Consider the following 27395-nt stretch of genomic DNA (forward strand, 5'->3'; position numbering starts at 1 on the left):
GTGTTGCTGGTGAGGCGAATACCAGTTTTAAATAAGGTAGATATTGTTCAACAGCTTATCCATTTTAATCATTTTTTGTTATTAGTACTTAACCTTTTTAATAAATAGATTTACAGCATTTTCATTATTCATCCATGAATGAAAAATCTGTTGATATGACTATGACTAATTAATAGTAGTGATAGCAGAAAGCACTGCAATCAAGTGTAACATATTTTTCATTTATAAATGAAGATTGTATACGAGATCTACCCGACGCCATCTACGTAGGCGTCAGACTGGTAGATCAATCGAACTTATGTCATGCGGGACTAATTCCACGGAATCTACCTGCATATTAGTTGTAAATTTGTAATTATCATGGATGATTTGGTACTCAGCTGAATTACATTTTCCACATTGTCTGAGCACCCTATCCGTAACCTAACTTACATCCAGTACTATTATCTTTCCGTTGTCATCTGGTGTAATTATCATAGTAGATCTGACTGCCATTGCTTCATTGCGTGACGCGCATTGGCGACCTTCAATTCAATTCAATTCAATTTCAATTCAATTTAGTATTTATTGTCCATTTCTGGATATTTGATTTTCACTGGTGTAACATATACAGATTAACAATTACTAATGTATATACAAAAATGTAGACATTAACAGTGAATACACAAGGTTTAACATATGATTAAGCACAGATTAACAGAGGATCGAATGTTTATAAACACTAATTCAGAACAATAGTTAACATAGTAAATGAAGCAGAGCAAGAGGAGGTGTCAGGTGATCAAACGATTTAACAGGTGAGGTAAATATAAATATACTGATATTCTGAGGAGGTTTGGTATCCAATCTACCCATACATGTATTTTCGTCGTAAACCAATTTGGGAATTATTAATTAGATTAAATATGATATTAAAGTACAACACTGGGTCTTTGAGACATTCCGTTGTACATATGGATGGAGTTTGCTATGAATGATTGCCGAGTTCTCACTCGTGCAGACCTGGGCACACACAAACGAAAGCCTGACCTATTGTAATTGTAATTAGTGTGAAGCGGGTGGGTGGGGTCGTTCATGATTCGTTTGACTTTAGCAACTACTCTTTCTTCATACAGTGTGGATACTGCGTGTAGGCTACTGCCAATTATCCGTTGTGCTACTCTCCTCGTACTGTCTACTTCATCTTATCTTTTTGAGTTGCATTCCCAAAATAGCATAATTATTATGTTGTATGTAGCTACACTCTCTATCAATGATCTGTAGAATAGAGTCAGAATTGTTTTGTCTACATGCATCTTTCTCATCATTTTCAAGAAGTACATTCTCTGATTGCACTTTTTTCTAAGCAAGGTAACATTTGATGACCAGTCGAGTGAATCAGATACCGTTGTTCCCAAGTACTTATAACTGTCAACTCTTTCCACAGCCGACCCCTGAATAGTAAGCGGTGGTCTTGCTTGTGGACTTCTCCGAAAATCTATAATCATTTTCATAATAATATTGATAATAATAATAATGAAAGTGATAATAATAATGATGATGATGATGGTGATAATGAAAATAATATTGATGATTATGATGATAACAATGATTATTATGATGATAACAATGATTATTATGATGATAACAATGATTATTATGATGATAGCAATGATTATTATGATGATAGCAATGATTATTATGATGATAGCAATGATTATTATCATTGGCTATATAGAGGAGGCAAGTAGATACTAGTGGAGTCACGCTTTAATGTCTGCTGAAATTATCGAGTTATTTGAGTAATTAGTACAAATATTAGTATTCCAGGGTTTCCATGACAGTTTCTCTAACCTGTGGTAATAACACGAAATTAAATTAGCTTTCCATCGTTTTCCCAAGAGCATTGGTATACTTACGGAATGATTGGTAAAACAAAAAGTGCGCGCGCCTATTTGCAGGCGATCGATCGGTTGGTGTAAAATCAACCTCAAAAATATACCGAAGATCGCGGCAGAAAGCATGGTCACAAAAGTGTGGACACATACCAGAACTTATCCTGTGACGGAGCCAATTTGGCCATCATGTTTCCAATTCACATTTTAGAAGGATTAATTGCATTTAGCATTCTTTTTCTCGGTCGTAGTTGTTTGTCGACGGAATCGGGTAAGTCAAATTCTGCCATATCCAGACGATTGCATAGACTTTCGAGAAATTAACTCAACTGCAATTCCACTACCCTTTTGTAATCTTCGTAGAAATCAGGTTCGGACTGCATTATGTCATTGTAAAGTTAGCGCATTTCATTAGACGGTGCACGAGGCGTTGCGATCTTTGCGATTGTTTAAAAGAATGTGATTTTCTCTTCCTCCGCCATTTCTAACAGCTTGAATATTTCTTTAAATGATTTACTTTTCACTTTAATGAGGGGTAAGACCAATTTCTTTTATGTCGTTTCTTTTCGTTTACAAATGGATAGCGGAGCCTCTATTTTTTACGTGAAAGTGGGAGGTAAATATGGGAATAATGAAAAATTATGAACTAGTCTATTTCTGGCATCGGATCAAATTTTAAGCAACAGAACGTTAATATATATATATATATATATATATATATATAGTCACAAAAAACAGTAACAAAAACGCGATGAATCCCGGATTCATCTTCTTGATATGATAATAGGTGATTTTAGAAGTAGGAGTATCCGAAGACCCGGTTTGGATTTAGCCCCCCCCCCCCCTTTTTTTTTTTTAAATTTCTAAATAAAGAAATCTAAGTATCAAAGAATGGGTCGCCTTTATGAGGTGATGACCACCTTTTTGGGAGAAGTAAAACAGCACCCCCAAAACATGATGAACTGTTTTTGTATCTGCTTGTCAGAATATTTTACGCATATTGTGCCCCCTCCTGGATCCGCCCTTGATCGGCACGTTACAGTTACAGCAGCACGGCAACAGAGAGGCCTAGTTAAATTTAGTTAACTATGGAATTTTCTTCACCGTAAAAATATTGCAAACTTTCAATAATGCGAGGTTATTGACTGATACCGCCGAGTACACGGAAATCTTTTTAGAACAACAATGATACACAATTTGCCTAAATTGCGTAACATTCCGTATAAATGTTTTTCTTCATTTTTTTATCAGGCGTTTTTTGAATGACTCTTTAAACACGGACATGAAAAGTTATGTGAATTATTTAAAACGCAGTTTTATTGGGACTGGACCGATTTGAACTCCTGCCTAGTACCGTGAAAATATGCTACCTAAAACAAACAAAAACCTCACAAAATTGTGTAAATCTTGGTTTAGTTTTTCATGTGAAAAGATTCTCCTTCCGCTGGTACCAGTGAATTTGACCCTACATTTGGCCTACAAAAAAAAAATGTTGTACTGCCCTTTACGACCGACCCAAAAATCTTGAAATCTACGGTCGGCTTTTTAAAAAAGTTTTTTTTTTTACCGTTTTTTAGAAGAAAAAAATGTATTAAAGCATTCAAAACTGAGAAATATCGGCCCAAAGAGGGAGTTTTTTTTTTTAATTTCCGACCAACCGACTCATGTTTTGGCACCTAAAGGGCAATACAACAGCTCTGTTTTTTAGGCCTTATCCAGGCGCGGATCCAGGATTTTCCAATAGGGGGGGGGCCGGAAATTTGAAAATTGCGCAGACAGTTTTTCAACTCAACATACCAATACTGACGAGGTCATATTAGAAGCACCACACCCGTAATTTTTTTGACATTTTCATCAGGGGGGGGGGGGCTGAAGCCTCTTGCCCGAAAGAGTATTTTCTGGTTTCACAATTCGGTTAGTGAGCGAAGCGAGCGAGCAAAAATTTGAGGATAATAATGTATTTTGTGAAAGTGTTATTTATCACCAAAATATACGAGAAAAGATATAACAAATTCATATTCGGGCAGCTCGCTGTTCCCCTCTCCCCCCCCCCCCCCCCCCCCCATTACGCGCGAAGCGCAGAAGCTTTAATGTTTCATGAAATTATTAGAGAAAGAAGAGGATTCGTTGTAACATTCTCGACTCCTACCCTTGTCTGAATTTAGTTCCTCCCCCCTGCTCTCCCCTCCCCTGCTCTCCCCCTGCTCCCCCCCCCCCCCCTCCCGCGCGAAGCGCGGAAGTTTTGACGTTTCATTAAATCATTAGAGAAAGAGTACCGTTCTCGACTCTTAATCCTTGTCTGAATTCAGTTTTTCCCCTCCCGCGCAAAGCGCTGAAGCATTGACCTTTCATAGTTTAATGAAATTATTAGAGAAAGAAGATAATTCGTTGTTCCATTCTCGACCCTCAATCCTTCTCTGAATTCAGATTCCCCCCTCCAGCGCAAAGCGCAGAAGCTTAACGTTTCATTAAATTATTAGAGAAAGAAGACGATTCGTTGTACCGTTCACGATTCTTAATAATTGTCTGAATTCAGTTTCCATACCCCCTCCCGCGCGAAGCGCGGAAGCTTTGACGTTTCATTAAATTATTAGAGAAAGAAGACGATTCGTTGTACCGTACTCGACTCTTAATTCTTGTCTGAATTGAGTTTCCTCCCCCCCCCCTCTCTCGCGCGAAGCGCAGAAGTTTTGACGTTTCATTAAATTATTAGAGAAAGAAGACGATTCGTTGTTCCGTTCTCGGTTCTTAATCATTGTCTGAATTCAGTTTCTCCCCTCCGCGCAAAGCGCGGAAGCTCTGACGTTTCATAGTTTATTGAAATTATTAGAGAAAGAAGATAATTCGTTGTTCCATTCTCGACCCTCAATCCTTCTCTGAATTCAGATTACCCCCTTCAGCGCAAAGCGCAGAAGCTTAACGTTTCATTAAATTATTAGAGAAAGAAGACGATTCGTTGTACCGTTCTCGATTCTTAATCATTGTCTGAATTCAGTTTCTATACCCCCTCCCGCGCGAAGCGCGGAAGCTTTGACGTTTCATTGAATTATTAGAGAAAGAAGATGATTCGTTGTTCCATTCTCGACTCTAAATCCTTGTCTTAATTCAGTTTTCCTCCTCCCGCGCGTAGCGCGTAAGCTTCTGACGCTTCATTAAATTATGAGAGAAAGAAGATGATTCGTTGTCCCATTCTCGATTCTTAATCCTTGTTTGAATTCATTTCCCCCCTTTCATAGTTTAATGAAATTATTAGAGAAAGAATATAATTCGTTGTTCTAAGGACTCTTAATCCTTCTCTGAATTCAGTTTCCCCCTCCAACGCAAAGCGCAGAAGCTTAACGTTTCATGAAGTTAATAGAGAAAGAAGATGATTTGTTGTACCGTTATAGACTTGTCAAAAATGTTTCTTTGTCTGCTCCTTTTTTCGTCCTATGTCCCCTTACTGCCCCTACCGCCCCTAGCTACGCATGCTTTAAAGGGAAAATGAAACAATCATGATTGTGATAGCATACAATTAGGTCAGTAGAAATGAAAGGGGAAAAAAAATCTTTTTATATACCAACCATGAAATAATCGCGACCGGGAGCGTCATATCTTAGTTTTGTGTTATCGGGCGAGGGCCGGGGCGTAGCGACCAAGCGAGATTTTGCAATGTAGAATGCTATAATTATGCATTCTAGAAAATCCTTTAGTCCAATATGTACGTTCTTTCCGCTACATGTATATTTCTTTCTAGCTATATATCTAAATTTCCGGGGGGACGTGTCCCTCTATCTGGCCCTGGATCGCCGCCGCTGTCCATTATCACTACCAACATGAGTTTAAATATAAGCACAAGCGAGTTGTTATGATTTGATTTTTGATTTTATTTTATTCAGACAATATAAAAATATATACATGTCTTGGGTTACAAAACAAGGTTTAGAAAAACCCATACAAGTTTGCATCCCAGATATGGACAGTAAAATGGCATACATAATTACACAGTAAATACTAATACATAAAATATCGAAGTATTACATAGGTTATAGTGCAATATAAATACAACAACAGAAATACAAGTTAGAAATTGCAAGACACTTCTATTTTAAAAATCTAGATTGAGATGTTTTACCAGAGCCGATTTAAAGGTATTTAGCGATTGACTGTTTACTACTGTTTGTGGGAGTTGATTCCATTCATTGATTGTTTGGGGATAAAAGGATTTCATATAATAGTCTGTTCTGGCATATGGAACGTGCATCTTAAAAGTATTATCATTTCTTCCTATTCTGTTCGCTCGTGTGCACCTATTTACTTCTCCTACATTAATCAAGTTATTTACAATCTTATAGTAAAAAACAAGTCTATGGTACTTTCGTCTATTTTCTAATAAATTAATTTTGACATTTTGTAATAACACGTTATAACTCGTAGACCAATCCTTACACATCATCCTTACGTAACGTTTTTGAATACGTTCAATCCTCTCTTTGTGTGTGTTTCTATAGGGATCCCATGCTGTACAACAATATTCTAAACGTGAGCGAATTAGTGATTCAAAAAGACTTTTTAAAATAGACTTTGGACAATTAACAAAATTCCGTCTTATAATTCCCATGATCCTGTTACATTTTGTATATAAGTCAGTGCAATGGTCGTTCCAGTTTAAAGAATCATTTATTACAAGACCTAAGTATTTTTCAGACTTTACATTTGTTAACTCCTGTCCATTGAGAGAATAATTATATGTTATATCGTGAAGCTTTCGAGACATTTTCATAGTTTTACACTTTGATACATTAAAGTCGAGCATCCATGTTTCAGACCATTTACTTAAAACTTCTAAATCATTTTGTAATATCTTGCAATCATCTACATTGAAAATTGGACGGTACAATATACAATCGTCCGCATATAATCGAATAGTTGATGAAATAATAATAATAATAAATTAATATCATTAATGAAACATAAAAACAATATCGGGCCTAAAATTGTTCCTTGCGGAACGCCTGATTTAACTTTGATCCATGAAGAACATTCGCCATTTATAACCACCCTTTGATATCTATTCTGTAAAAAATTCATTATCCATTCTAAATTTTGAGATCTTACACCATACATTTCAAGTTTTGTTCTTAAAAGGTCGTGAGGTACACTATCAAACGCCTTTGCAAAATCAAGGAAAGCAATGTGTACGCTTGAACCAGACTCCATATTATAACTCCAATCATTAATTGCTTCTATAAGTTGTGTTTCACAACTTCTTTTTTCCCGAAAACCATGTTGATTGTCACATAGTATATTATTTTCATTAAAATGTTCAATAAGACGTTTACAAATTATGCGTTCTAAGATCTTGCATGTAATGGACGTAAGAGATATAGGGCGATAATTACCCGGATCCTGTTTGTTACCCTTTTTATACAATGGACATATATTAGCTTTTTGCCAATCGGCTGGCAATACACCTGATGACAAAGACAGATTAAAAAGTTTACAAAGAGCAGGTGCCAATTGTTCTGCACCTTCTTTCAACAAACATGGGGCTAATTCATCGGGGCCTTGCGCTTTTGAAATGTCTACATTCTTTAACAACTTTAAGACTTCAGCTTCGGTACATTGAATATCCTCCATAATAGGAGCATTACTATTTGATTCGGGCTTATAAAGTTTACAAAGAGCAGGTGCCAATTGTTCTGCACCTTCTTTCAACAAACATGGGGCTAATTCATCGGGGCCTTGCGCTTTTGAAATGTCTACATTCTTTAACAACTTTAAGACTTCAGCTTCGGTACATTGAATATCCTCCATAATAGGAGCATTACTATTTGATTCGGGCTGGGAAAGGGTTTCACAATTACTAAAAATTTGATTAAATTGTTCATTAAAAACATCAGCTTTTTGTTGATCTTCAGTAATAATTCTACCACTGACATTTAAGCAATCTATCATACCACGGTCACACTTTCTGGACTTAATAAAATTCCAAAAAGTTTAGGATTACGTTTAAGACTATTGCATATATCATTGCGTAAATAATTCACATAATTCAATTTAACTTTCTTTTTTACTTCTTTTCTCAACTGTTTGTATTTTTCCCAATGGGTTCTCTTAGTTGTTCTTTTAGCTTTCTTAAACGCTCTATTTCTTTTCTCATCAATTTCCTTAAATCCTTATCTACCCACGGAACATTTGATCCTTTTCTTAAATTACCATGCGGAACATTTGCATCACAAATCTTTATTATTGTAGATTTAATCAACTGCCAATATTCTTTCACATTAACATCTCTGTTTTCTTCAGATAAAGGTGCTTCTTTCAAATCTTTTCGGAATTGTTCAAAGTTAGCTTTAGAATAAAAATATATATGTTTCTTTTTTAATTCACTGTTATTCATACAACAAATAATGAAACTTATAGCCTCATGGTCACTTATACCAGGAATTATATTAACTTTAGACACATCTGATGGATGAGACGTAAATAATAAATCTAGTATGTTACAAGTCTTATCAGTAATTCTTGTTGGTTGACTTACATGTTGATATAGAAAATTGTTGTCAATAACCGACATAAAATATTTTGTTAACTCAGAGTTTTCGGATGTGACATTATATCCGTTTACCCATTTCAAACTTGGTAAATTAAAATCTCCTGTCAGAATAACATTGCATATTTTTTTACCATTATGAGTTATTAATGACATAGATTTTTCAAATTCATAAATACTTTCTATTTTACTGTTTGGAGGTCTATAAAAAACTCCAAGAAAAATAGATTTTGTTTCTTTAAAAAATAATTCGCACCAAATAATTTCGCAGTTTGTCTCAAGGTCTTCTCTATGGAGTACTGACAAAATATTATGATATGCTATAAGAATTCCTCCACCATGTCTATTCCTATCTTTTCGTACTACCTTAAAATTTTGGGGAAATATCTCAGAAGATAAAATTTCCGGACATAAATGAGTCTCCGTAATACAAAAAACATCAGGTTTATCATGTTCAATAATTGTTCTTATTTCGTCGATCTTATTCACAACGCTTCTTGCATTTAAGGATATACATTTTAGATTGTTTGGATTATTTTTATTGTCATGTTCAAAATATGGAGTACATGTTTTAATATTAGGCTCGTCGAGGTGCACAGGCGAGTGATCAACATTGGCACTCTCTTCTTGGCCAGTCTTTTAATAAGTGCAAAACTTCTCTTTGTGACCAAGCTGGTTACATCGGCGACATTGGAGTTGGATTCCATGTCGACAAGTGTTAGCTCTATGATTGGGTTCACCGCAGTATTCGCAACATGTTCCGTACATTGTAGATGATTCGCCGACTACTGATGCATATGCTCTGTTTCCATAGGGACCAAAACGCGTCGCGGTAGTTGATCGTTGTCTTGGCGTGAACATTGATGGTTGAAATGTGGGGCGTGGTGGCTGGGGGTGGCTCGGGGGTGAAAGATAATGCGATGGTGCGTAGGCGTTCGGATGAGGTTTTGGTGGGTATGGAGGATTAATGTAGCTCGATGGGCGTAGCGGAGCTGAATCCAAATGAAGGGCAAAATAAGAGTTGTGAAGCGGCCCTACCGTTAATTTAAAATTTGGCTGCTTAGTATATAGCTTCTATTTGAAAGACATCCAAAATAATGTGCCCTTTTCAATTTTTTTCAAAAGCAGGGGCTGTTTGTAACGTTTAACTTTGAATCCGTGGCTCGAGATTTTATGCGGCCGGCCCGGCCCCCTTTATTCAATAACGTTTCCCAAGCCTTCTGGAATGACCCCAAATCTCCCGATTACAGTTTTTCCCTTATTCGTCGTTACTGTCACTTAGCGCCATTTCCTTGTCTTTCCCCCTTTCTCACCCGACTTTTCTCTCTCCCCCCCCCCCCCCCCCCCCCACCCACTCAGTGTTATCTAGGGTACGCGCATGTATGTTCCCTCTCTTAGTTTGAAAGCACCCCTTTATCTTCGGTGTGTAAAGGCAGTGCGGGCCGGATTTGTGTGTATTACGGGCCGGACTTTGTTGCGTGAAAAGTAACTCTTTATCAGAAATTTTGGAAACACAAAATCGGTCCCTCCGACCCCGGAGTGGGAGTGAGGTGGGGGGGGGGGGGGGTATCTTCTTCTTTTTTTTTCTTTCTCTCTCTCTCTCTCTCTCTCTTCTTTCTTTTCTCTTCTCTTTTCTTTTCTCTTCTTCTTTCTTTTCTCTTCTCCTTTTTTTCTTCTCTTCTCCTTTCTTTTTTTTTTTCTCTTTTTTTTGTGCCGCCAATAGGGGGGGGGGGCCGCGGCCGTTTCGGCCCCCCCTGGATCCGCCACTGTTATCGGAAGCAGTCTAGTCCGGGTTTTTTCGGCTCACCCTGTATAATAATCCTTAAAGGGCCCATGACATCGAAATACAAGTGTATTCCTCTGGGTGTGCAGTCCTGCATACATCTCATATTTTGATATGTAAGCTTCTGAATTTGTTTCATAGATTTCTAAATATTTTTTGAAATATTTGTTTTTCAAACTTGCTAAGCTCCACCCCCAAAACCTCCAGGTCTCATTCCCCTTGTGACATCATCTGTTGAGAAAGTGGCATGTAACTTTGCCAACAAAATTTCCAACCGTTTTCCCATGAAAATAATACATAAAACAGACTTTAAGAAATCTTTCAACACTTAAATGTTGGGAATTCGTATAAAGAGCAAATTCGTTGCTTTGTGATGATTGACATTCACCTAAAATTTGATTCAATCATAATAATATAGTTGGGAGAATTAAGGAAGCGATCAGATCAGTTTTTCCCAAAAATGTTATCATTAATAATGGTCTGTTTTCACTCAAACTTTCAGGTTATCATTAATTGTACATCTAGCATTGAAGTCACTTCCTTAGCACCATTTTCTCTCATCTGAACAATGTAACCATGTTTCTTTGAGGTTCATACTTGTTGTCCCTTTTACCTTTATCTGTATTACGCCTTCCTCCTGACAATGCGATAGGGTATTGAAATTGACTTGGAGTTGATTTCTTGTAAAAAAAAAAATTCGATCTAATTTAGCATTAAACACTAATAGATCATTGAATATTGAATATGTGTGGAGGTGTCGTGGTAAAGTAGTTCATAGTTCATTTACTTGACTCACAATCCAAGCGTTGAGGGTTCGAATCCCAGTCCTGTACTAACGTCCCTTTGCATAAATTCGCCACTCTCCATCCAGGGGCAGGTTGATACTTTGCAATTGTTGGGGTAATATTCGCAGGGCCTTCGGGGATAATAGCATTGATACTGATGAGGCATCCTCTGGTCAATAAAATATTATTAGTACTTTTTTTAATTGAATCGAATTTATTAACCATATATATATATATATATATATATACATGTAAAAGCAAAACATACAATAGAAATAGAATACATACAACATACAAAGCAAATATGTAATCAGGACCACATAGAAGCAAATTGCTTATAAATAGGCCCGCCCCCACCCCCACAAAAAGCAAATTATATTAAATGTAATTCAGTCATCATACCCAAACATGCACACATACTACATACACACATACCTACATAAATATTGTCGTTACAAACTTTCAAATAGGAATTTTCGACAAAGCTTTTTAAAACAGGATAAAGTTGAACTTAATTTTATTGTATGTTTTGCTTTTACATGTGTATATATATATATATATATATATGGTTAATAAATTCGAGTAATTCACGCCTGCATCATTTGAAGAATTAAGGGAATAAGTAAGTTTTACTTTGGGTGATGAAATGGTCTTTTTGACGAGTGGCATATGGAATTTTGAATAAACATGTTATTTATGTCTTACGGAGTACATACAAATTAGAGTATTGAATGTAGTCAAATCGTATAAAGGCACGAATTGCACCTGTTTAAAGAGTGGTATACTTGGACTTTGCATTTGTGAATTTGTCATAATTCTTAGAGATTTTTTCTGTAAAACCTATTATATTTTCAGATGTGATTTACAAGTATTTTCAAATATAGTTGCAGTAGTTTAGATGTGGTAAAATAGTGCTATTGTTTTGAATATATAAAACATTACTATGCAATATAAAATTTAGTTTAGAAAGGATACCAACATATTTTGAAAGTTTCTTAGAAATGTCTAATATATGCATATTCCAATTCAATGACTTATTAATTGTAACACCGAGAAATTTTACATTTTTACACTTTTATTATTATTATTATCAATACCATCATTACTATTGTTATTGATATTATTAGTATTGCTATTATCCTTACTATTATCATGATGATTAAGATGTAGCTTGCCCCGTCGGCTGGACATCCTTCTCCTCGAGATGCTACTTCGTGATGCAGAGCCTGTACACGTGGCAGGGGGCTCGGGACGTATGTCAAGGCCTCGGTGCAAGGGTCATCGAAATCACCACAGCGGACGAAAACGACTTCATGGTGGAACTGGTGGATGGCGTCACGTTTACATCCGAGGATAAGGCGTGGCTGGACTGTACTAACATTGGGAGGTCACTGAAGGACTGGGTTTGCGGCCCGGATGATCATGAACTGTCATATACATATACAAGTAAGCTACAATTAAGTTAATGAATACAATTTTCTCCGACGCAGTAGCAACACTTTTTGTAGATCAACATATACCACATTTTGTACGATAATTTGGCTATAGGCCTTGCTCTAGAATGGATAGTTTCAGTATTCCAAAATTCAAAATCTTCTTGTTCGGTCGCTTCTCGCTCTCAATACAACAACCTGTAAACCATTGCAGTATTAATTGGTCTTTTGATTGTTGATGAATAATCAATACACAGGCGCAGGCTGTGTGAATTCGTGCGTCTTCGAGCCAAGTTCAAGGGTCGGTGATTATTTAATTAGGAATGATCGAGGGATGTCTATAGCCGTTATCTCTCTCCCCTTCAAATTTTGAAAATTCCCAGCAAGTATCTTAATTAACAATTTTAAGCTTCTTAACCCCTTGAAAGTACGGAGGGAATTAAATTTGCTACTGTGGTCAAAAGTGTTCAAACAACAGAATACAAATTTTCTTGTTTTTTTTCCTTTTCTTGGCCTCTGCGCTCGCTCGCAAAAAGTAATTTTTCAAAGTGCGTCGGTAGAAAATTTGATCTTCCCTGTTTCAGTGGCTAAGTTCAATTGAATTTTGCGCTTCCCGGGTCTTATCCCCCCCCCCCCTCCCTCCGCCCCACCGGGAAGCATAAAACGCTCCATTGCATGCAATGTGGGACATGCAGTAGTATGTTAAAGGGATAGTTGAGTTCTGTTGCAGAGGGCGCTACACAAAATATTTTTTTGTGAGATAATGAAAAACTGAGTGTCAAATTTGAAAGAACATAATATTTAAATGACAAAATCATCTTTGTTTGATTATAATCGGTTCAGAGACGGCTGAAAATATAACGATTTTTAATACTTGCGTACCACCACAAAATATTCGATATTTTGAAAAATTTGAAAAAACCGTTGAAAAAAACGAAATAACGCCTTTTACGTTGTATTTCAGCAAATGCCGATGTTGTTTTTTTTTTGTTAGCATTTTTGTGTTGCTTATATTACGCACAACCAGCCGGCCCATGTATTGTTATTTTTAATTAAATAATTGATTGAAGGTCACCATGATTTTTTTTTAAAGTGGAGCTGAATTGGTATGATCGTATTGGCTAAATTTCACACATTTTGGGGTCTAAAATGACCTTCATAGCAATTTTAGGTTCTAAAAGGGTACTAGAAATGTCATAGATAAGAATAAGAGCAATAACCATGCACTTTGAAGGCATTTGCGGTCTGAAAACAGAACTCAACTATCCCTTTAATTTGTGTCATTCCTGGTTATTGTTATCTTTACTCTTACACTCAATTATCTATGTTACACTATAACTTTGGAATTTGTTATCCCATGTATAACAAATTGAGAATGATCCTATCTGGTTGGATTAAAATCAATAAAGTTTGAATTTGAATTTGAATTTGAATTTGCAACAGAAGCCCAACTCACACCCCCCCCCCCCCCCCCCCCCCATCCCGAAGTTTTTAATTCCAGAGCTGAGCATCTAGACCAAATCTGTTCAACCCCGGCACTTTAAAAAAAACACTCCCCTCCCATTTTGAGGTTATACAATTTTAATTTTCTTTCTTTATTTCTTTAATTTCGTCTGTCAGCAAATCAGAATCATTTAATTTTGGTCTGTGAAAACAATTATGAACCGAAAAGCAGCCATGCACTTACGATTCTAGGATAACTGGGTTTGCGACAGTGCCACTTTATACTCTCTGGAATTAGTTCATGCGTGATTTATTGAGCATGGTCTAATAAGGAAGAAGTGACAATGAGCTTTACAATGATGTTCATTGAGTAATAATTAGGCTGATAAATCCTTGGTTCCTATTAGGGACACACTGTATATTGGCATTTAAGAAATTTTACACACGTAAACATCTGACTCCCCGCAAATATCAACTTATGAAAACATTAGTAGCATGTAGTTCATAGAATGGACTATTTAATTAGATGGCTGTTTCGGAGCTAGTCAAATCAATAAATCAATAAGTCCGATTGTGACGTCAAGGAGATCAGTGCGAGAATTTCATTCAATTAGTTTAATTTGGCAGGTGATTATGAATAACCCACGTTGTCGCACCGATAGCTAAATTGCGAAACCTAAGGCTATATGAAATTGATTTCTGGTTTCTCGTCCGGGTTTTTTGAAAATAAGGAGAAGGTTCCATGTTTTTTATTCATTTATTTATTTTGTGAATATATATTTTTTTGATAATAATAATAATAATAATTATTATTATTATTATTATTATTGTTATTATCATTGTTATTATTATTATTATTATTATTATTATTATTATTATTATTATTTATTATTATTATTATTATTATTATTATTATTATTATTATTATTATTATTATTATTATTATTATTATTATTATTATTATTATTATTATTATTATTATTATTATTATTATTATATGGGGGTTCTTTACATTTAAAACTTATTCGGTCAATTTCAACGCATATTTTATTATTTATCAATTTCAGGACAAAAATATAAATGACAATATAATATGTCTAGGCTGGCCGAAAAAAGAGGAAAGAGGAGGTGACGAGAAACTATACATTATTATCCTTTGGCCTGATAAATTCGCATCGAGGTGGATTGATTCCAGCACAGGGCGCATCAAGTGGGGTTTGTCGAGGATACCACTGTGGCTTTAACAGCATTGCTGTCGCGGTGCTTAAAGAGAAAATAGGGTCTGGTAAAGACGACCATAATTTGCAAGCTTTCTCATTCTACCTGTGTCAGTTTCTAAAAAGAAACAAACAAAATAATACAAGTGTCTCCTTAAAAAGGGTTTGCTTTAGAAATGCCCTCATATCCCAAATATGAGAAATAGAATTGTGTCTAGCTCAACCATTTCTTTGAGAAGTGCAAGTAATTTTTTTTACCAAGATTGAATTTGTTCTCATTTTTAATCATTTCGAAACCGCTCAGTATGCTTGTGCATCAAATTATGTGCTTCATAATTATAATCGACATTTTCCAGTTTAATCCAGATAGTTTCTTTCACAGTATAATCACATGACCAATAGGAAATGTTTTCAGAACCTCTTTGGGATGAATAGATTCTTTAAAAACAGGCTGGTAAGTGAAATAAGGGCAGTTGATTAGAAACAGTGATGAATGTTTGCCAATTGCTTACACATAGCCAGGCAACCACAAAGAATTATGAAGCAGACTAGACGCGTTGAAAAGGGGACAAATATGAATTCAATGCCAATAGGGGCGTTCATACCTACAGAAGAAAAACAGAGAGATTTAAAAGTTGATTTTTGCATCGCGATCCAATTTTTTTTTTGTGCGTGTGTGGACAGAATAATTTCACTTATCTTCGCGATTCGCATCGCGATCAAATACGCAGTACCGGTCAAGATTTACACATGCGCAGTTCGGCCGTTCTTAAAGTCGAGCGAGAATTCTCCTTTCTGTGTGTGAATGGTCCCCCCCCCCCCCCGAAGAAAAAAAAATGAATATTTGCATCGTGATCCAATTTAGCACTAAATTGACATTGTGTGAATGGTCGCCAGTAAACTACTGTTTCCCTTTGTATTCGGAAGTGGTGTATCTGCATGAGTTGAAAGAATCCAAATGAAAATTTCAAACACCCTTTTGAAGTAAAATCGGGTTGATCGACAAGCGCTCTAATTAACTTCAGGGCACGAAATGCATGTTCCATGAAATGGGGACATTGAAATCAATCCCGACAACAACTTAAACTCATCTAGAAGGTAGATGTAGATTTAATGAAATGATGAAGCGCTGAATCAGATACAGAAAATTAAGGTAATTGCCTGTATTTCTATAGCCAGTTTCAAAGAGGGATAAATAGTGATGGTTATTTTACCTGACTGCTAAGAAAGCATAATTGTTGTTACTATCAGCAATACGGCTTTCATGAAGAGAAGATTGGGTTCCGAGGCGAGAAAATAGGAAATTGATTTGTGAGCTTTAATGTTACTTTTTTTACGCTAGTGTGAAAGAATATTATAGAAAAAATTCTCATAAAATTTAAGTCATTAAAATTTCCTCATATTCAAAATATGCCAAGAAACACATGAACATGTTTGGACCAAATTTCATGACAAATGTTTATTTCGTTCGCATATACACATTTCTGTGTACAGCGCATGCTACTTTTAGCAAGGCCGAGTCAAATCCCCTTTTTTAAATATGATTCTAAAACTTCCATGAAACAATGTTGTAATGAATAACGGTCGCACACGCACTTTCATGACTGCGTGTTAGAACATTATACATTACAATTTTATTCAGCCCCATAAATCTTTCATGTTCATCGGTCGTGTATTGATTAAAAATAGCAAGGTAGACTAGCAACCGATTATTAGATGAAGCCGAACAGCACACCGATGTCACAACATGATTGATCTCTTTTCATTGTAAGCCCGGTTAGTTGATTAAACAAGTACTTTTCTAAGACTGAAATGAGAATATGTTTGCTTGACTATCAATCTAGACAGTAATAGGCACATAACCAGAGTTCTTTAAATTATTTGGAGTGATTGAAAGACATTTTTGGTGGAGTATGAGTTCATGGGCAAAGATTGTCATATCGCACTTACATCTTGTGAGAGTCAGATGTATGCAGGATAGTTAAGAAATTGAAAACACCACAAAGAAGAAAGTTACACCTTGCCAGCTATGTATTATGCAGGTATAATGAATTCTACAACCAATTTCTTTAGTGTATTATTAAAGTAAAAATTTAAAAAGTAGAGTATTAGCCACAGAACTACATTGTGCATTAAACTACAGGTATCTGGAAGCAATTTGCAACAAAGGGATTATGTGGTACAAAATTAGAATTGATTCTTTCTGTGAAGTTTTTGAACGATCTATAAAGGAGAAGAAATAGGACTCGGCCTTGCTGAAGATCACAAGCACTGCATCTTGCCACACTCGACCCAGGTGATGTAAATGGGTACCTGGCAGGATTTAATTCCTTGAAATGCTAGAGCGCCGTAATGGCAGCACAGCTAAAGCCGGGGTAATAATCTCCAAGTTTGGAAGCGCTTAGTGATTGTAATACGCGCTATATAAAAACTGAGTATTATTATTATCTTGAAACGGCATATCCATGGGCGTCAATCCTTACGCAACACCTATTGTTCAGGGGGGTGATGAATGAATAGATCACCCCCCCCCCCCTGAATAATAGGTGTCAATTACAGATCTACGCCCATGGGTATATCAGACTGCATAGAAATGTTTGGACCTAAACTTATGTTCATTTCTTGCAAGACATTAGCGACCGTGTTACATTGTGGACTTTAATTTGTTACAAAAATAACAGATGGTAAAGAGCACAACTGAGGAGGCAAGTGTTTTATGCAGGGTTATCTAAACTATAGAAAAGTCGATCTAAGCAAAATGGTCGTTTAAACTCGTGTGACGAATACAACTGATCAAGTAATGATTTATTGGAAAGCCTCAATTTATGATGACATGTTATGCATTTGAATATCTGTTTAGAGCCAGAAGGTCTGAAAGGTAAAGACCAGTATTGGAAACGCCCCAATTTCAAAAAATGAAATGGAAGCTCTCATTACCAATCATGTGAAAGAATATGTTTTGACTAATACATGATGATAAAAAAATTGCCGGGAAACCGCCTACAAATTCATATATTTAGTAAATTTGTTTCTCTCATGGTCTGTGAGAGATATAGGGTAGTCCCATATACATCTTTCTGTGTATAGTGCTTGTAACTTTACGAAGAATGGGCCAAATTTCTTATCATTTTGATGATTCCAGAACCTTGCAGATGCTATATGCTATATGCTAGATGATCAACCTTTTCTGATCGATTCCACAACGTTTCTTTCACAATGCAATCGCATGACCATAACTGGTCTTTACCTTTAAAACAGAGTTAATGCCCTTTCGGTCTTGAGCAGACAACGTATGCACGGGGAGTGAGGTGTGTCATGTCTTTTAGCAGTTATAGGCACATGCACATACTTCACATACATGCGTCTTCAAAAGATTAATCAATGTTTAGCTAATGAAAAATGGTCTTGATGAACCACAGTCTCAAACTTCATGTGAATCATGTGGGCAAATCAACGAAAAAGGTTCACTAGCCAAAAATCATAGAAATAGGCAATAACTAATGGGATCAAACATAGCGCAACAAGCAGGTTCCATTGAGTGGTATATCAGTAGGAGCGAAGCACATATTTTACTCATTATTTTCTTCAAATAACTGATTTTGGGGGCGAAATGTGGCAACATTTCATAAGTCAATACATCAAATCTCAAGGACTCATTATTTCACACCACAAGCCCTTCAGATTTCATTTCTTAGCAAGTAATGTTGGAGGGATCAAAGATTACTCTTAATAAGAGCTTTTTGTGACACCTTGAACATGCTAAATCAAGGTTAGTGAAGTGATAGAAAGCAGGCAAAGGGCAGAAGCTTATAACCACATTTTAAATATAGATACATAGATAACCATGTATCTGTATTTAAAATGTGATTATAAGCTTATGTAAATACCTAAACTAGATTCATTGAATCCCCAAATCAGACTTGTCGAAATGTTAACAATGAGTTAAAAATGGCCTCGTTCACTTTGTGTCACTGAAAAAAGAATACTTTTTACATCAGCCACTAGAGGAATACTGTGAAATTTGCTTTATGTATCACTGAAAGGCAGATGTATCTGAATCCCTGATTAAAATAAGTATGTTTAAGCTTAGAACTGTCTTAAATAGCTTTAACACATGTTCTGAATCGCATGTCCGTTACGCTAGAGTTCCTCACAGGGGCGGATCTAGCTTTTTGCTAAGGGGGGGGGGGGGTTTGACGAAAATAATGACGATGCAGAGCATCGTCCACGAGCCGCGAAGCGGCGAGCCGATTTTTTGTGGGGGTGTTTATTTGAACCCCGTAAGTGATGTTTTCCTGGCATCTATTAACACAATGGAGACCATAAAAAGCAGTGCATGATAACGTCTTTTTAAATCAAGTAACAGTTTAATACACAGTTATATCCAGAGTTATCATGTGTTTGGTTAAGTTACCAGATGAGTTGAATATCTTCTCACAATATTTGCACTTGAAAGGGTTTCTCTCCAGCGTGCGTTCTTTTTTCTTTCTTTTTTTCTTTCTTTTTTTCTTTTTTTTCCCCTTTTTTTTCTTCTTTTTTTTCTGGGCCGCCCGTAGATCCGCGCCTGCCTCATGTACTGAAAGGGAGAGATATACTTTAGCAGCATTACATTATTCCTTTCGCTTACAAACTATAAAGCGTCTTACTAAAGTGTTATTACTTTTAGCTAAGATTCTGTCTGTATGTATAGTTTGTATACGTGTATTATTTTTTTTTATAATTCTTCTTCTTCTTATTATTATTATCATTTTTTTGTTGTTGGGGGGGGGGGGGGTAATTTGCTTTTTATTTAAATTCAGATTTGTTATCATTAACTCCCTGCATGGCATTGATGTTTGTTTTTTAAAATAATTTTTTGTTTATCATTATTATCGTTATTAGTATTGTCATAATTGCTACCATCATAATTACCATCATCATCATCATCATCATTCTGTATAGAAAAAATTGTATACTATCAATCGTTTGTATGTCTCTGGAAATGAAATAAACAAACTGAATTTGTTTTTTCTTTCAAGACTGGAAACCTAATGAACCTAACAACGCTGGCGGTGAACACTGCATGGAAATGTACGGCACTGGGATCTGGAATGATAAATCATGTGAAGCACAAAATTTGGCTATCTGTGAGAGTAAGTAAAGAACAACTAAGGCCATGGAAAATATATACATGTTTAGCGTCCCCGCCCGCTTCCTTTTTGGGGGCCGCCTCCTATTTTTTTTTTTTTTGAATTGTTGAATTTTTTTTTGATTTTTTTTTTTTTTTTAAAGAAAAACAAAACATGAAAAGCACTGCTAATATCTATTTCTGATTTAAAAAAAAAAAAAAAAAAAGTCGGCGGCCATCTTGAAAAATAGCCCGACTGAAAGGAAAAATGTACCGAGCGGCCATTTTGAGCGGCCATTTTGAAAGAAAAAAAAAAAGAAAAAAAAGGGCCTCCTCCTTCCTATTTTTCCAAAAAAAGGACGCTAAACATGTTTTTTTTTAATTTGGCCTAAGACACAACATTCTATCAAAAAGAGACTATGTCGTGGTCAAGCGGTTTTATCACAATCTGGGAAAGCAAAGTCGTGGATTCGAGCCCCGGCACAGCAATTATGATGGACATTTCTCAACACAACGACTATCTATCTAGGATGCGAAGGTCATCGTGATTTGATTAGCATGTGCACGCCCGTAAAAACGTCGACGAGCTGAAATTCTCCCCAGGAGTCTGAGAATGTGCACTGTAGTGCGCGGTATAACGATATTGGAAGCCACTCTAAATAGTTCTGACTGTCATGGCCGTTACGCTGGAATATCCCTACTGTGTTCTGAATTTTTTTTTTTTTTTTTCGTTTATTTCCATTTCCAACAAAATAAATAAAGTACATGGGATTGCATTGTACATAGTAAAACAATGAAACTTAACAATATATTTGTAATTGGTCCACAGTGTACAACAGGCATATAACACAGGTTGGTCATGGAGGGGACTGCTGAAAAGCTGGGCTTGTAGATCGCAGCACCCTATAACTTACAGTTGCAAAAATAGTACATCAATAATAAAAGAACGCACAAATACATAAACCAAATAGACATAACATAGAAGGAGTGAAATGGACAGGGAAAGAAGGGAGACAAGGAACGAGGGAGGGCAGGGCTCTTACCTACACACACATCACAACACGGGCCGACTGGAATACGGATGGCCAGTACAAAATGAATCAAAATATTCAAATGTATTTTATTGAGTTAAATAAATTTAAAGAGGGAGAGCCAACGCTTGATAATTACGCAAACAACATTTTTTTATTTTGAATTTAAAAGAATTTAAACTGGGGGCATTCTTGATGCTAACATCAAGAAAGGTCCATAGCTTCGGGCCTGCGTAAGTGAATATGGATTTAGCAAGTAAAGTTCTAGTTAAAGGTACTATGTCCCATTTGCAGGCCAAAAAAATGAAAAAGTTAAATTCCAACTGCATTTGAAAGATAATACTAATTTAGAACTTCCCTAAAAAAGGTGGGGCTTGAAAATGTCTTCAAGTGGGAAAATAACGACTATTAGTTGTCAAACTGACTTTAGGGCTATAGAGCCCAAACGTAATAGTCTTGATTTTCAGACAATTGTACCGAATGGTCATACGTTTTATGCTGCGCAAAGATTCAATCAGTTTAATCTTGGCCATCACAAGAAGTGGGTTATTGATGTAGACAAATGCTCATGTACCCTTTACAACTCTTTTCATGTATGTTATTACCAAAGAAGAAAAAAGGCCAGTCAGTCACTCAATAGTGTCTGACAGTGAAGTCTAGCAAGTAAACGGGTTTCCTTGCATGATTTGAATATTAGGACACTGCTAACGTTTAAATTTCACAGATAGGACATACATGACATATTCATAATTCCTGCAAAGTTCTACAGAATTTGAGGTTAGCTGCAAAAGGGACATAGTACCTTTAATGGCAGATGAAATTCGTCAGATTGGCGCGTAGGGTATTTGTGTATATATTTTTTATTTTTGATGAACATTAAATTGAAGGCTGAGGGTAGCGTATTGTTATTTAACTGGTACATAAACTGTCCGAGGTTATAACGATATAAATCATTTATTTTCAACACATTATTTTCAACAAATAAAACGTCAGTATGAGATCTCCAGGAAGTGTTACAAATAACACGCATAGCTTTTTTTTGTAGAAGTAGTATTCTATGAAGATAAGAATCGTATGTATTACCCCAAACAATAATACTATAACTTAAGTAGGGCAAAACTAATGTCGAGTAAAGCATTAGTAGGGAGGAGGTTGGCAGAAAAAACTTAACCTTATTTACAATCCCTATATTGCGAGAGATTGTTCGGCAAATACTATCAATATGACATTTCCATGAGAGTTTATCGTCTATTATCAGACCCAAAAATTTCATTGAAGTGACGGCTTCTATGTCAGTATTATCTAGTTTAACATTATGTGGTAAGTTACCTATAGAATTGCTGAAGAGCATACATTTTGTTTTTTGTAAATTTAATTACTTGTGTGGCCTTGTTTTTTTTCTCAAGAAGTTACAATCTAATCAAATATTCAGAGCCTTGTTTTTTTTTCTTCAAAAAGTTACAATCTAATTAAATATTCAGAGCATTATTTCAGGATCTCGATACAAAAATTTGACACCTTTAACTTCACAATGTCCAAACGTTAGTCTGATTGTCCAATTTTCATGAAATTTGCCCTGATATCCATTTTTAACCAATTAACGTCACGTCTATCCTTCTAGCGGTATAGAGATTAAGAGAAAACAAATATAAAAAAATAAAAAAAAAATAAGCCCAACGAAGTTTCGCCACAATTTGTGGCCAGAAATTAAGAAATGCATCCTAAAACATGTGACGACTTGCACATACCCTCACAAAACCTTTAAATCCTGACAAACTTCACTACTTTCCTTATACACACGAGCACACACACGCACACACACACACACACACGCACTTACCCCACACCCACACATTCCACCGCATTTCCAATCCCACCGTCACAAAACCTTCACTTTTTTTCTGTCACAATGTTTCGAACTCTGTAGCACCCCTCTCCCTCTCAACCCTCTCCCTCTCAACCCGACCAGAGAATTACAGCCACTGTTGGTATGCTCGAGGAGGTTCCCCATTTTTGTTTACGTTTTTAAAATATTTTTGTTTGGGCATGAATTCGTATTCGTTCACAAAAAAAAATGTACTTTCGGACAAGGGTGCTAAAGCAGGGCTCCCACTTAGCCGAGTTGGAGCCTCGAGTTGTGGCGAGCAGTTTTATCATTAAAACATATTTCTTGATATTAAGAATTCAATTCTTGATATCTCGAAATCGAATTCCTGATATCACGAAATCGAATTCTTGATATCCAGAATTACCATTGCTTTACAACGTAAAATTATTTCTGATATAATAAAATAATAATAATAATAATAGCCTAATAGTCCACTCCAAATTTTATTAAACCGAAACGGAAATTCTTTTTGCCCAATGAAGAATTGATTTCTTGATATCAATTAATAATAAAACGGCTTGCCATAAGATCGCGCCAGCTCGCCACAACTTGAGGTTCCAACTCGGCTAAGTGGGAGCCCTGCTTAACAATGGTTTTGTAACCGAAAAACAAAAATAATTGTGTTCATTGATTTTATTTCTCAAAACTCCAATTCTTTTTCGTACATAACATAGTTTATACAAAACTGCAACATAATTCAATGTTCATAATTTTGCAACGTATAGGACTAAAATATATCACAATCACAAGTCATAAAGGAAAGATATTACCACACTACACAGTTATTTCATCCCCAAATCTAAAACAAAACATTGCATTTTCTTCTATGTGTCAAAATCGATGGCAAGTGAAAAAGAAGTTCTTGGTTCTGTGTCGGCAGTTCGTGGGACCAATCGCTCTTTCCCCCTCTTTCCCCTTTCCCCTTCCCCTTCTTCCCCCTTCCCCTTCTTCCCCTTCCCCTCTTCTCTCTTCCCCCTCTTCCCCCTCTTCCCCCCCTTCCCCCTCTTTCCCCTCTTCCCCTTCCCCCTCTTCCCCCTCTTCCCCCTCTTCCCCCTCTTTCCCCTCTTTCCCCTCTTCCCCTTCCCCCTCTTCCCCCTTCCCCCTTCCCCCTCTTCCCCTTTCCCCTCTTCCCCAAGCAGATGGTCGTTAAAAATCAGATAAGATGAGTTATAAAGAAGTACTACTGAAAAGAGCAGGTGAAAGGCATAAATAATTAGTGTGTGTGCACGGTAGAAATGTTACACGTAAAGGAATTCGATTTGACAGAAACGGTACTAATGAAAGTTTATTGATTGATTGCAAACGCTCATATCCGATGAAGTTCAAAATAACCATTCCCTCTAAGTGTTTGCTTTCAATTATTTTCATTCTTTCCCTCGTTCGTTTCTACCGTTTGTCTTTCCTCTGTCCTTAATCATATGCCAGTTACCCCCTCTGTCTTTATCTCTCGCTTTCTGCCGGTCCCTCTATAATATTTACTTTTCTTAGTAATATAATTAGCCGTATTTTTCTACATTGCATTGTATGCGAAACAGTAACTTCTTTGAGATAGGAATTTCATGATAAACGATACACTTTGCAGTTGTGTGTTTTACGTGAATATCAAAGAGCGACGAATTCCATGTAAATATGTTACAGTACTAAAACTTAGACAATCCAACCTTTGTATTACGTTCATTTGTATGAAAACGGAGAAACAAGAAAAACAGACTGTCGACATTTTGAAATATATCGAATCATTAAAAAGAGTTATCAATGTTTAAACTTTGAGATCAATAAATCTATGCAAATATCAAATTAGGCAATTTGGCAAGAGGATTGTGACGTAGTCAGGGACAACTCTCCTGTTTGTCGTGTACCAACAATTATTAATTAATGTCTGTTTCTCTCCGGAGTGTCTGTTCCCTTGGGGCACAACTAAAAATAAATCATGTATGGCATGTAATAATAGAATCCCTGTAAAGAAGAACAAAAAATCGTCCCTAAAATATAATCTTATGCCTTCATTTTTGAAAAATTGATACTTTGATTGACAGGCATATTTGTTTTGTTAATTGAAAGTAATTTGTCCGGCACTTCATCACTGTGACGTTATTGATTCAGCCTAATAAAATGCAGATTCCATGCAAGACTTGCATATTTCATTGGTAAGATTAGAAATCATTGAATCGCCCAGTTTGCACGTAGATGTATAATTCACATTCGCTCTTTCTAGGCCTATCTATGTTACTACTCTTACCATTATTTTGTTGTACCAGTTTAATGCTGCATGTATTGATGTGTATAAAGCCGTTACGAAAGTAATAACTTATAATGTCCACCTATCATCACTATCATTATGTAGTTGGTTAGTTTCATAGTTATTTTTTCACTCCTTCTTCAAGAATCCTCATTGCCGAAAAGCACGAGAAGCATCTACATGAAGAGAGATATCTCCTGGCCTCCACGATGCCTCCAGAATCACGTGATACAGACCATCCAATCAACATCGCTCGTGCAATGTGTCAGCCGTTGCCTAGCGACGGGAGAAAGCTGTTTGTCTTTAAATTACTTGGAAGGGACAAGGGTATGTCAACTGAACGGCGCCAACGATGTCACCGCGCCGGGGGATTTTCAGGAAACAGAAAATTGCAAATATTATCGAATTATGGTGTGATTGATTTCCCGAATCCTGAGGGTGTATATGCATGCGCTCATCCCGAAGTAATATGAGGAAGTGGGGTGGGGGGGGGGGGGGGCTAATGCTTGAGTATGAATGCCAAGTGAAAATGAATCTTAGTTTCTCACATGGCGTTTAAGAAACTAAGAAGCAGTGGGTTTCATGTTATTTAATCTTTCTTCTGATCTGTACATACAAATCGGGTCATTTTCAATATAGTAGTGGCAGTGCTGCAAATTCAAATTTAATTTGCACATGCACTTTAGAACAAAAGTTATGAAATTATAAAACAAATTGAGGCAGACGGATAAAAGAAAAGTAGGGGACGAGACTCTACAAATTATTGTCATTTGGCCTTTTTTGTTTGTTTGGGAGGTACAGTTAAAATTCAAATTTATTTTTGACATGTACTGCACTTAATTTTAGAACAAAAATGATCAAATAATAAAACAATTCAGGCGTTTATTGTTTTTTATTATCATATAACCTCAGATGAGGTATCGATAGATATCTATAAAGCTACCTTACGTGGTTTTGAGTTAAAGAAGCGTTGGGGTCTGGGAAAATAAATACAATTTCATTCTTTTTATGATTTTATGTTACTGTGGAAGAATATTGTCCTCTGTCCTCTGAAAAGGATGCACTCTTCAAGTATACTCCTTTATATGACAAGAAATAGCTTAAAGGGAATTTTGGACCAAACTTTCATGCCACAAGTTTGTGTAGTTCCTAAAAAATTATATCTTTCCAAAACCTCTCAATATATCAACCTTATTTTTCTTATCGCTTCCAGACAGTCTCTTACCAGATGCAATCACGTGACCAGGGCCCTGTTTCATAAAACTTGTATCAATAACAAATTACGATAGCTGTTATAAAACTACTGAAATCCTGGCATTTGATTGGCTGAGAGCAAATTTGTCATTGAATTTCAGCATTTATTATTGATAAGAAGTTTTATGAAACAAGGCCCAAATCTCAACTTTGTCTTTCAACAAAATACACGTCCATTCGACTTTCCCGTCATAACATTCACCAAATTTTTTACTAGAATTTTAAAAAGTTGAATTTGTACCTGATACTTAGATTCATGGTGAGATATATATGTCCATTCATATCAAAGTTGTTAGGTGTGAAAATGGAACCGAATGCGTAACTTTAAACTCTCAAAATTACTATTGAAGTCACAAAAATAGCAATAAGTACGTCAAATTTCAATCAATCCCTTTGAATGAGGTACCATATTAAAATTAATTTCTTACTCTTTCCAGTGATAACCAAGAACTCAATTTTCATATTTACCATTAAGTGTTGGGTTTTGCCATAGCAAGTCACAATTATAGTAGGTGATGAATAGTTAGAAACCAGGGCCCATATTCTTAGCCAAGTTTATATTTTCTTCTTTACCTCTTCAGAGGGACTTTATTATTTCGTTTCAAAATACGTATAGACTTTTTACAAAACGAGTAAAACGAAATATATGAATAATATACAAGATCAACATAATTTCTTAAAAGGATCATTATAACATTTCTATCATTTTCTTAACTTCTTCATTATCTAAGTATTTTATATTTTTTTTGTATTTCAAATAAGATTTCAATCTTTGTATAAAACAAGTTGTGCATATTTATCTGTAA

The 27395-nt window shown here is 36.0% G+C and overlaps 1 protein-coding gene across 2 annotated transcripts; it reads left to right on the forward strand.

The window, feature by feature from the left end:
- The first annotated feature begins 1966 nt into the window (after positions 1-1966).
- Positions 1967-25807, forward strand: LOC100888232 (CD209 antigen-like protein 2). 2 transcript variants are annotated; one of them, XM_003724899.3, is made up of 4 exons: positions 1967-2145; positions 12142-12423; positions 20089-20202; positions 25481-25807. In XM_003724899.3, the coding sequence occupies exons 1-4, from the start codon at positions 2064-2066 to the stop codon at positions 25750-25752; spliced, it is 750 nt and encodes a 249-aa protein (XP_003724947.2). In that variant the 5' UTR covers positions 1967-2063; the 3' UTR covers positions 25753-25807. The 2 variants fall into 2 exon arrangements, with proteins under 2 accessions (XP_003724947.2, XP_030852642.1); XM_030996782.1 differs by lacking the exon at positions 25481-25807 and having other exon boundaries at positions 20089-20297.
- Positions 25808-27395: the final 1588 nt, after the last annotated feature.

The sequence above is a fragment of the Strongylocentrotus purpuratus genome, unplaced genomic scaffold, assembly GCF_000002235.5.
Source record: "Strongylocentrotus purpuratus isolate Spur 01 unplaced genomic scaffold, Spur_5.0 spur5_scaffold_3, whole genome shotgun sequence".
NCBI lineage: Eukaryota > Metazoa > Echinodermata > Echinoidea > Camarodonta > Strongylocentrotidae > Strongylocentrotus > Strongylocentrotus purpuratus.

Excerpts from the sequence above, each read along its gene's own strand:
- LOC100888232 (XM_003724899.3), top strand. The coding sequence starts at position 2,064 with ATGTTTCCAATTCACATTTTAGAAGGATTAATTGCATTTAGCATTCTT. Across the intron at positions 2,146-12,141 it reads TTGTTTGTCGACGGAATCGG|ATGTAGCTTGCCCCGTCGGC; the intron begins GTAAGTCAAATT and ends ATGATGATTAAG. Across the intron at positions 20,203-25,480 it reads AAATTTGGCTATCTGTGAGA|AATCCTCATTGCCGAAAAGC; the intron begins GTAAGTAAAGAA and ends TCCTTCTTCAAG.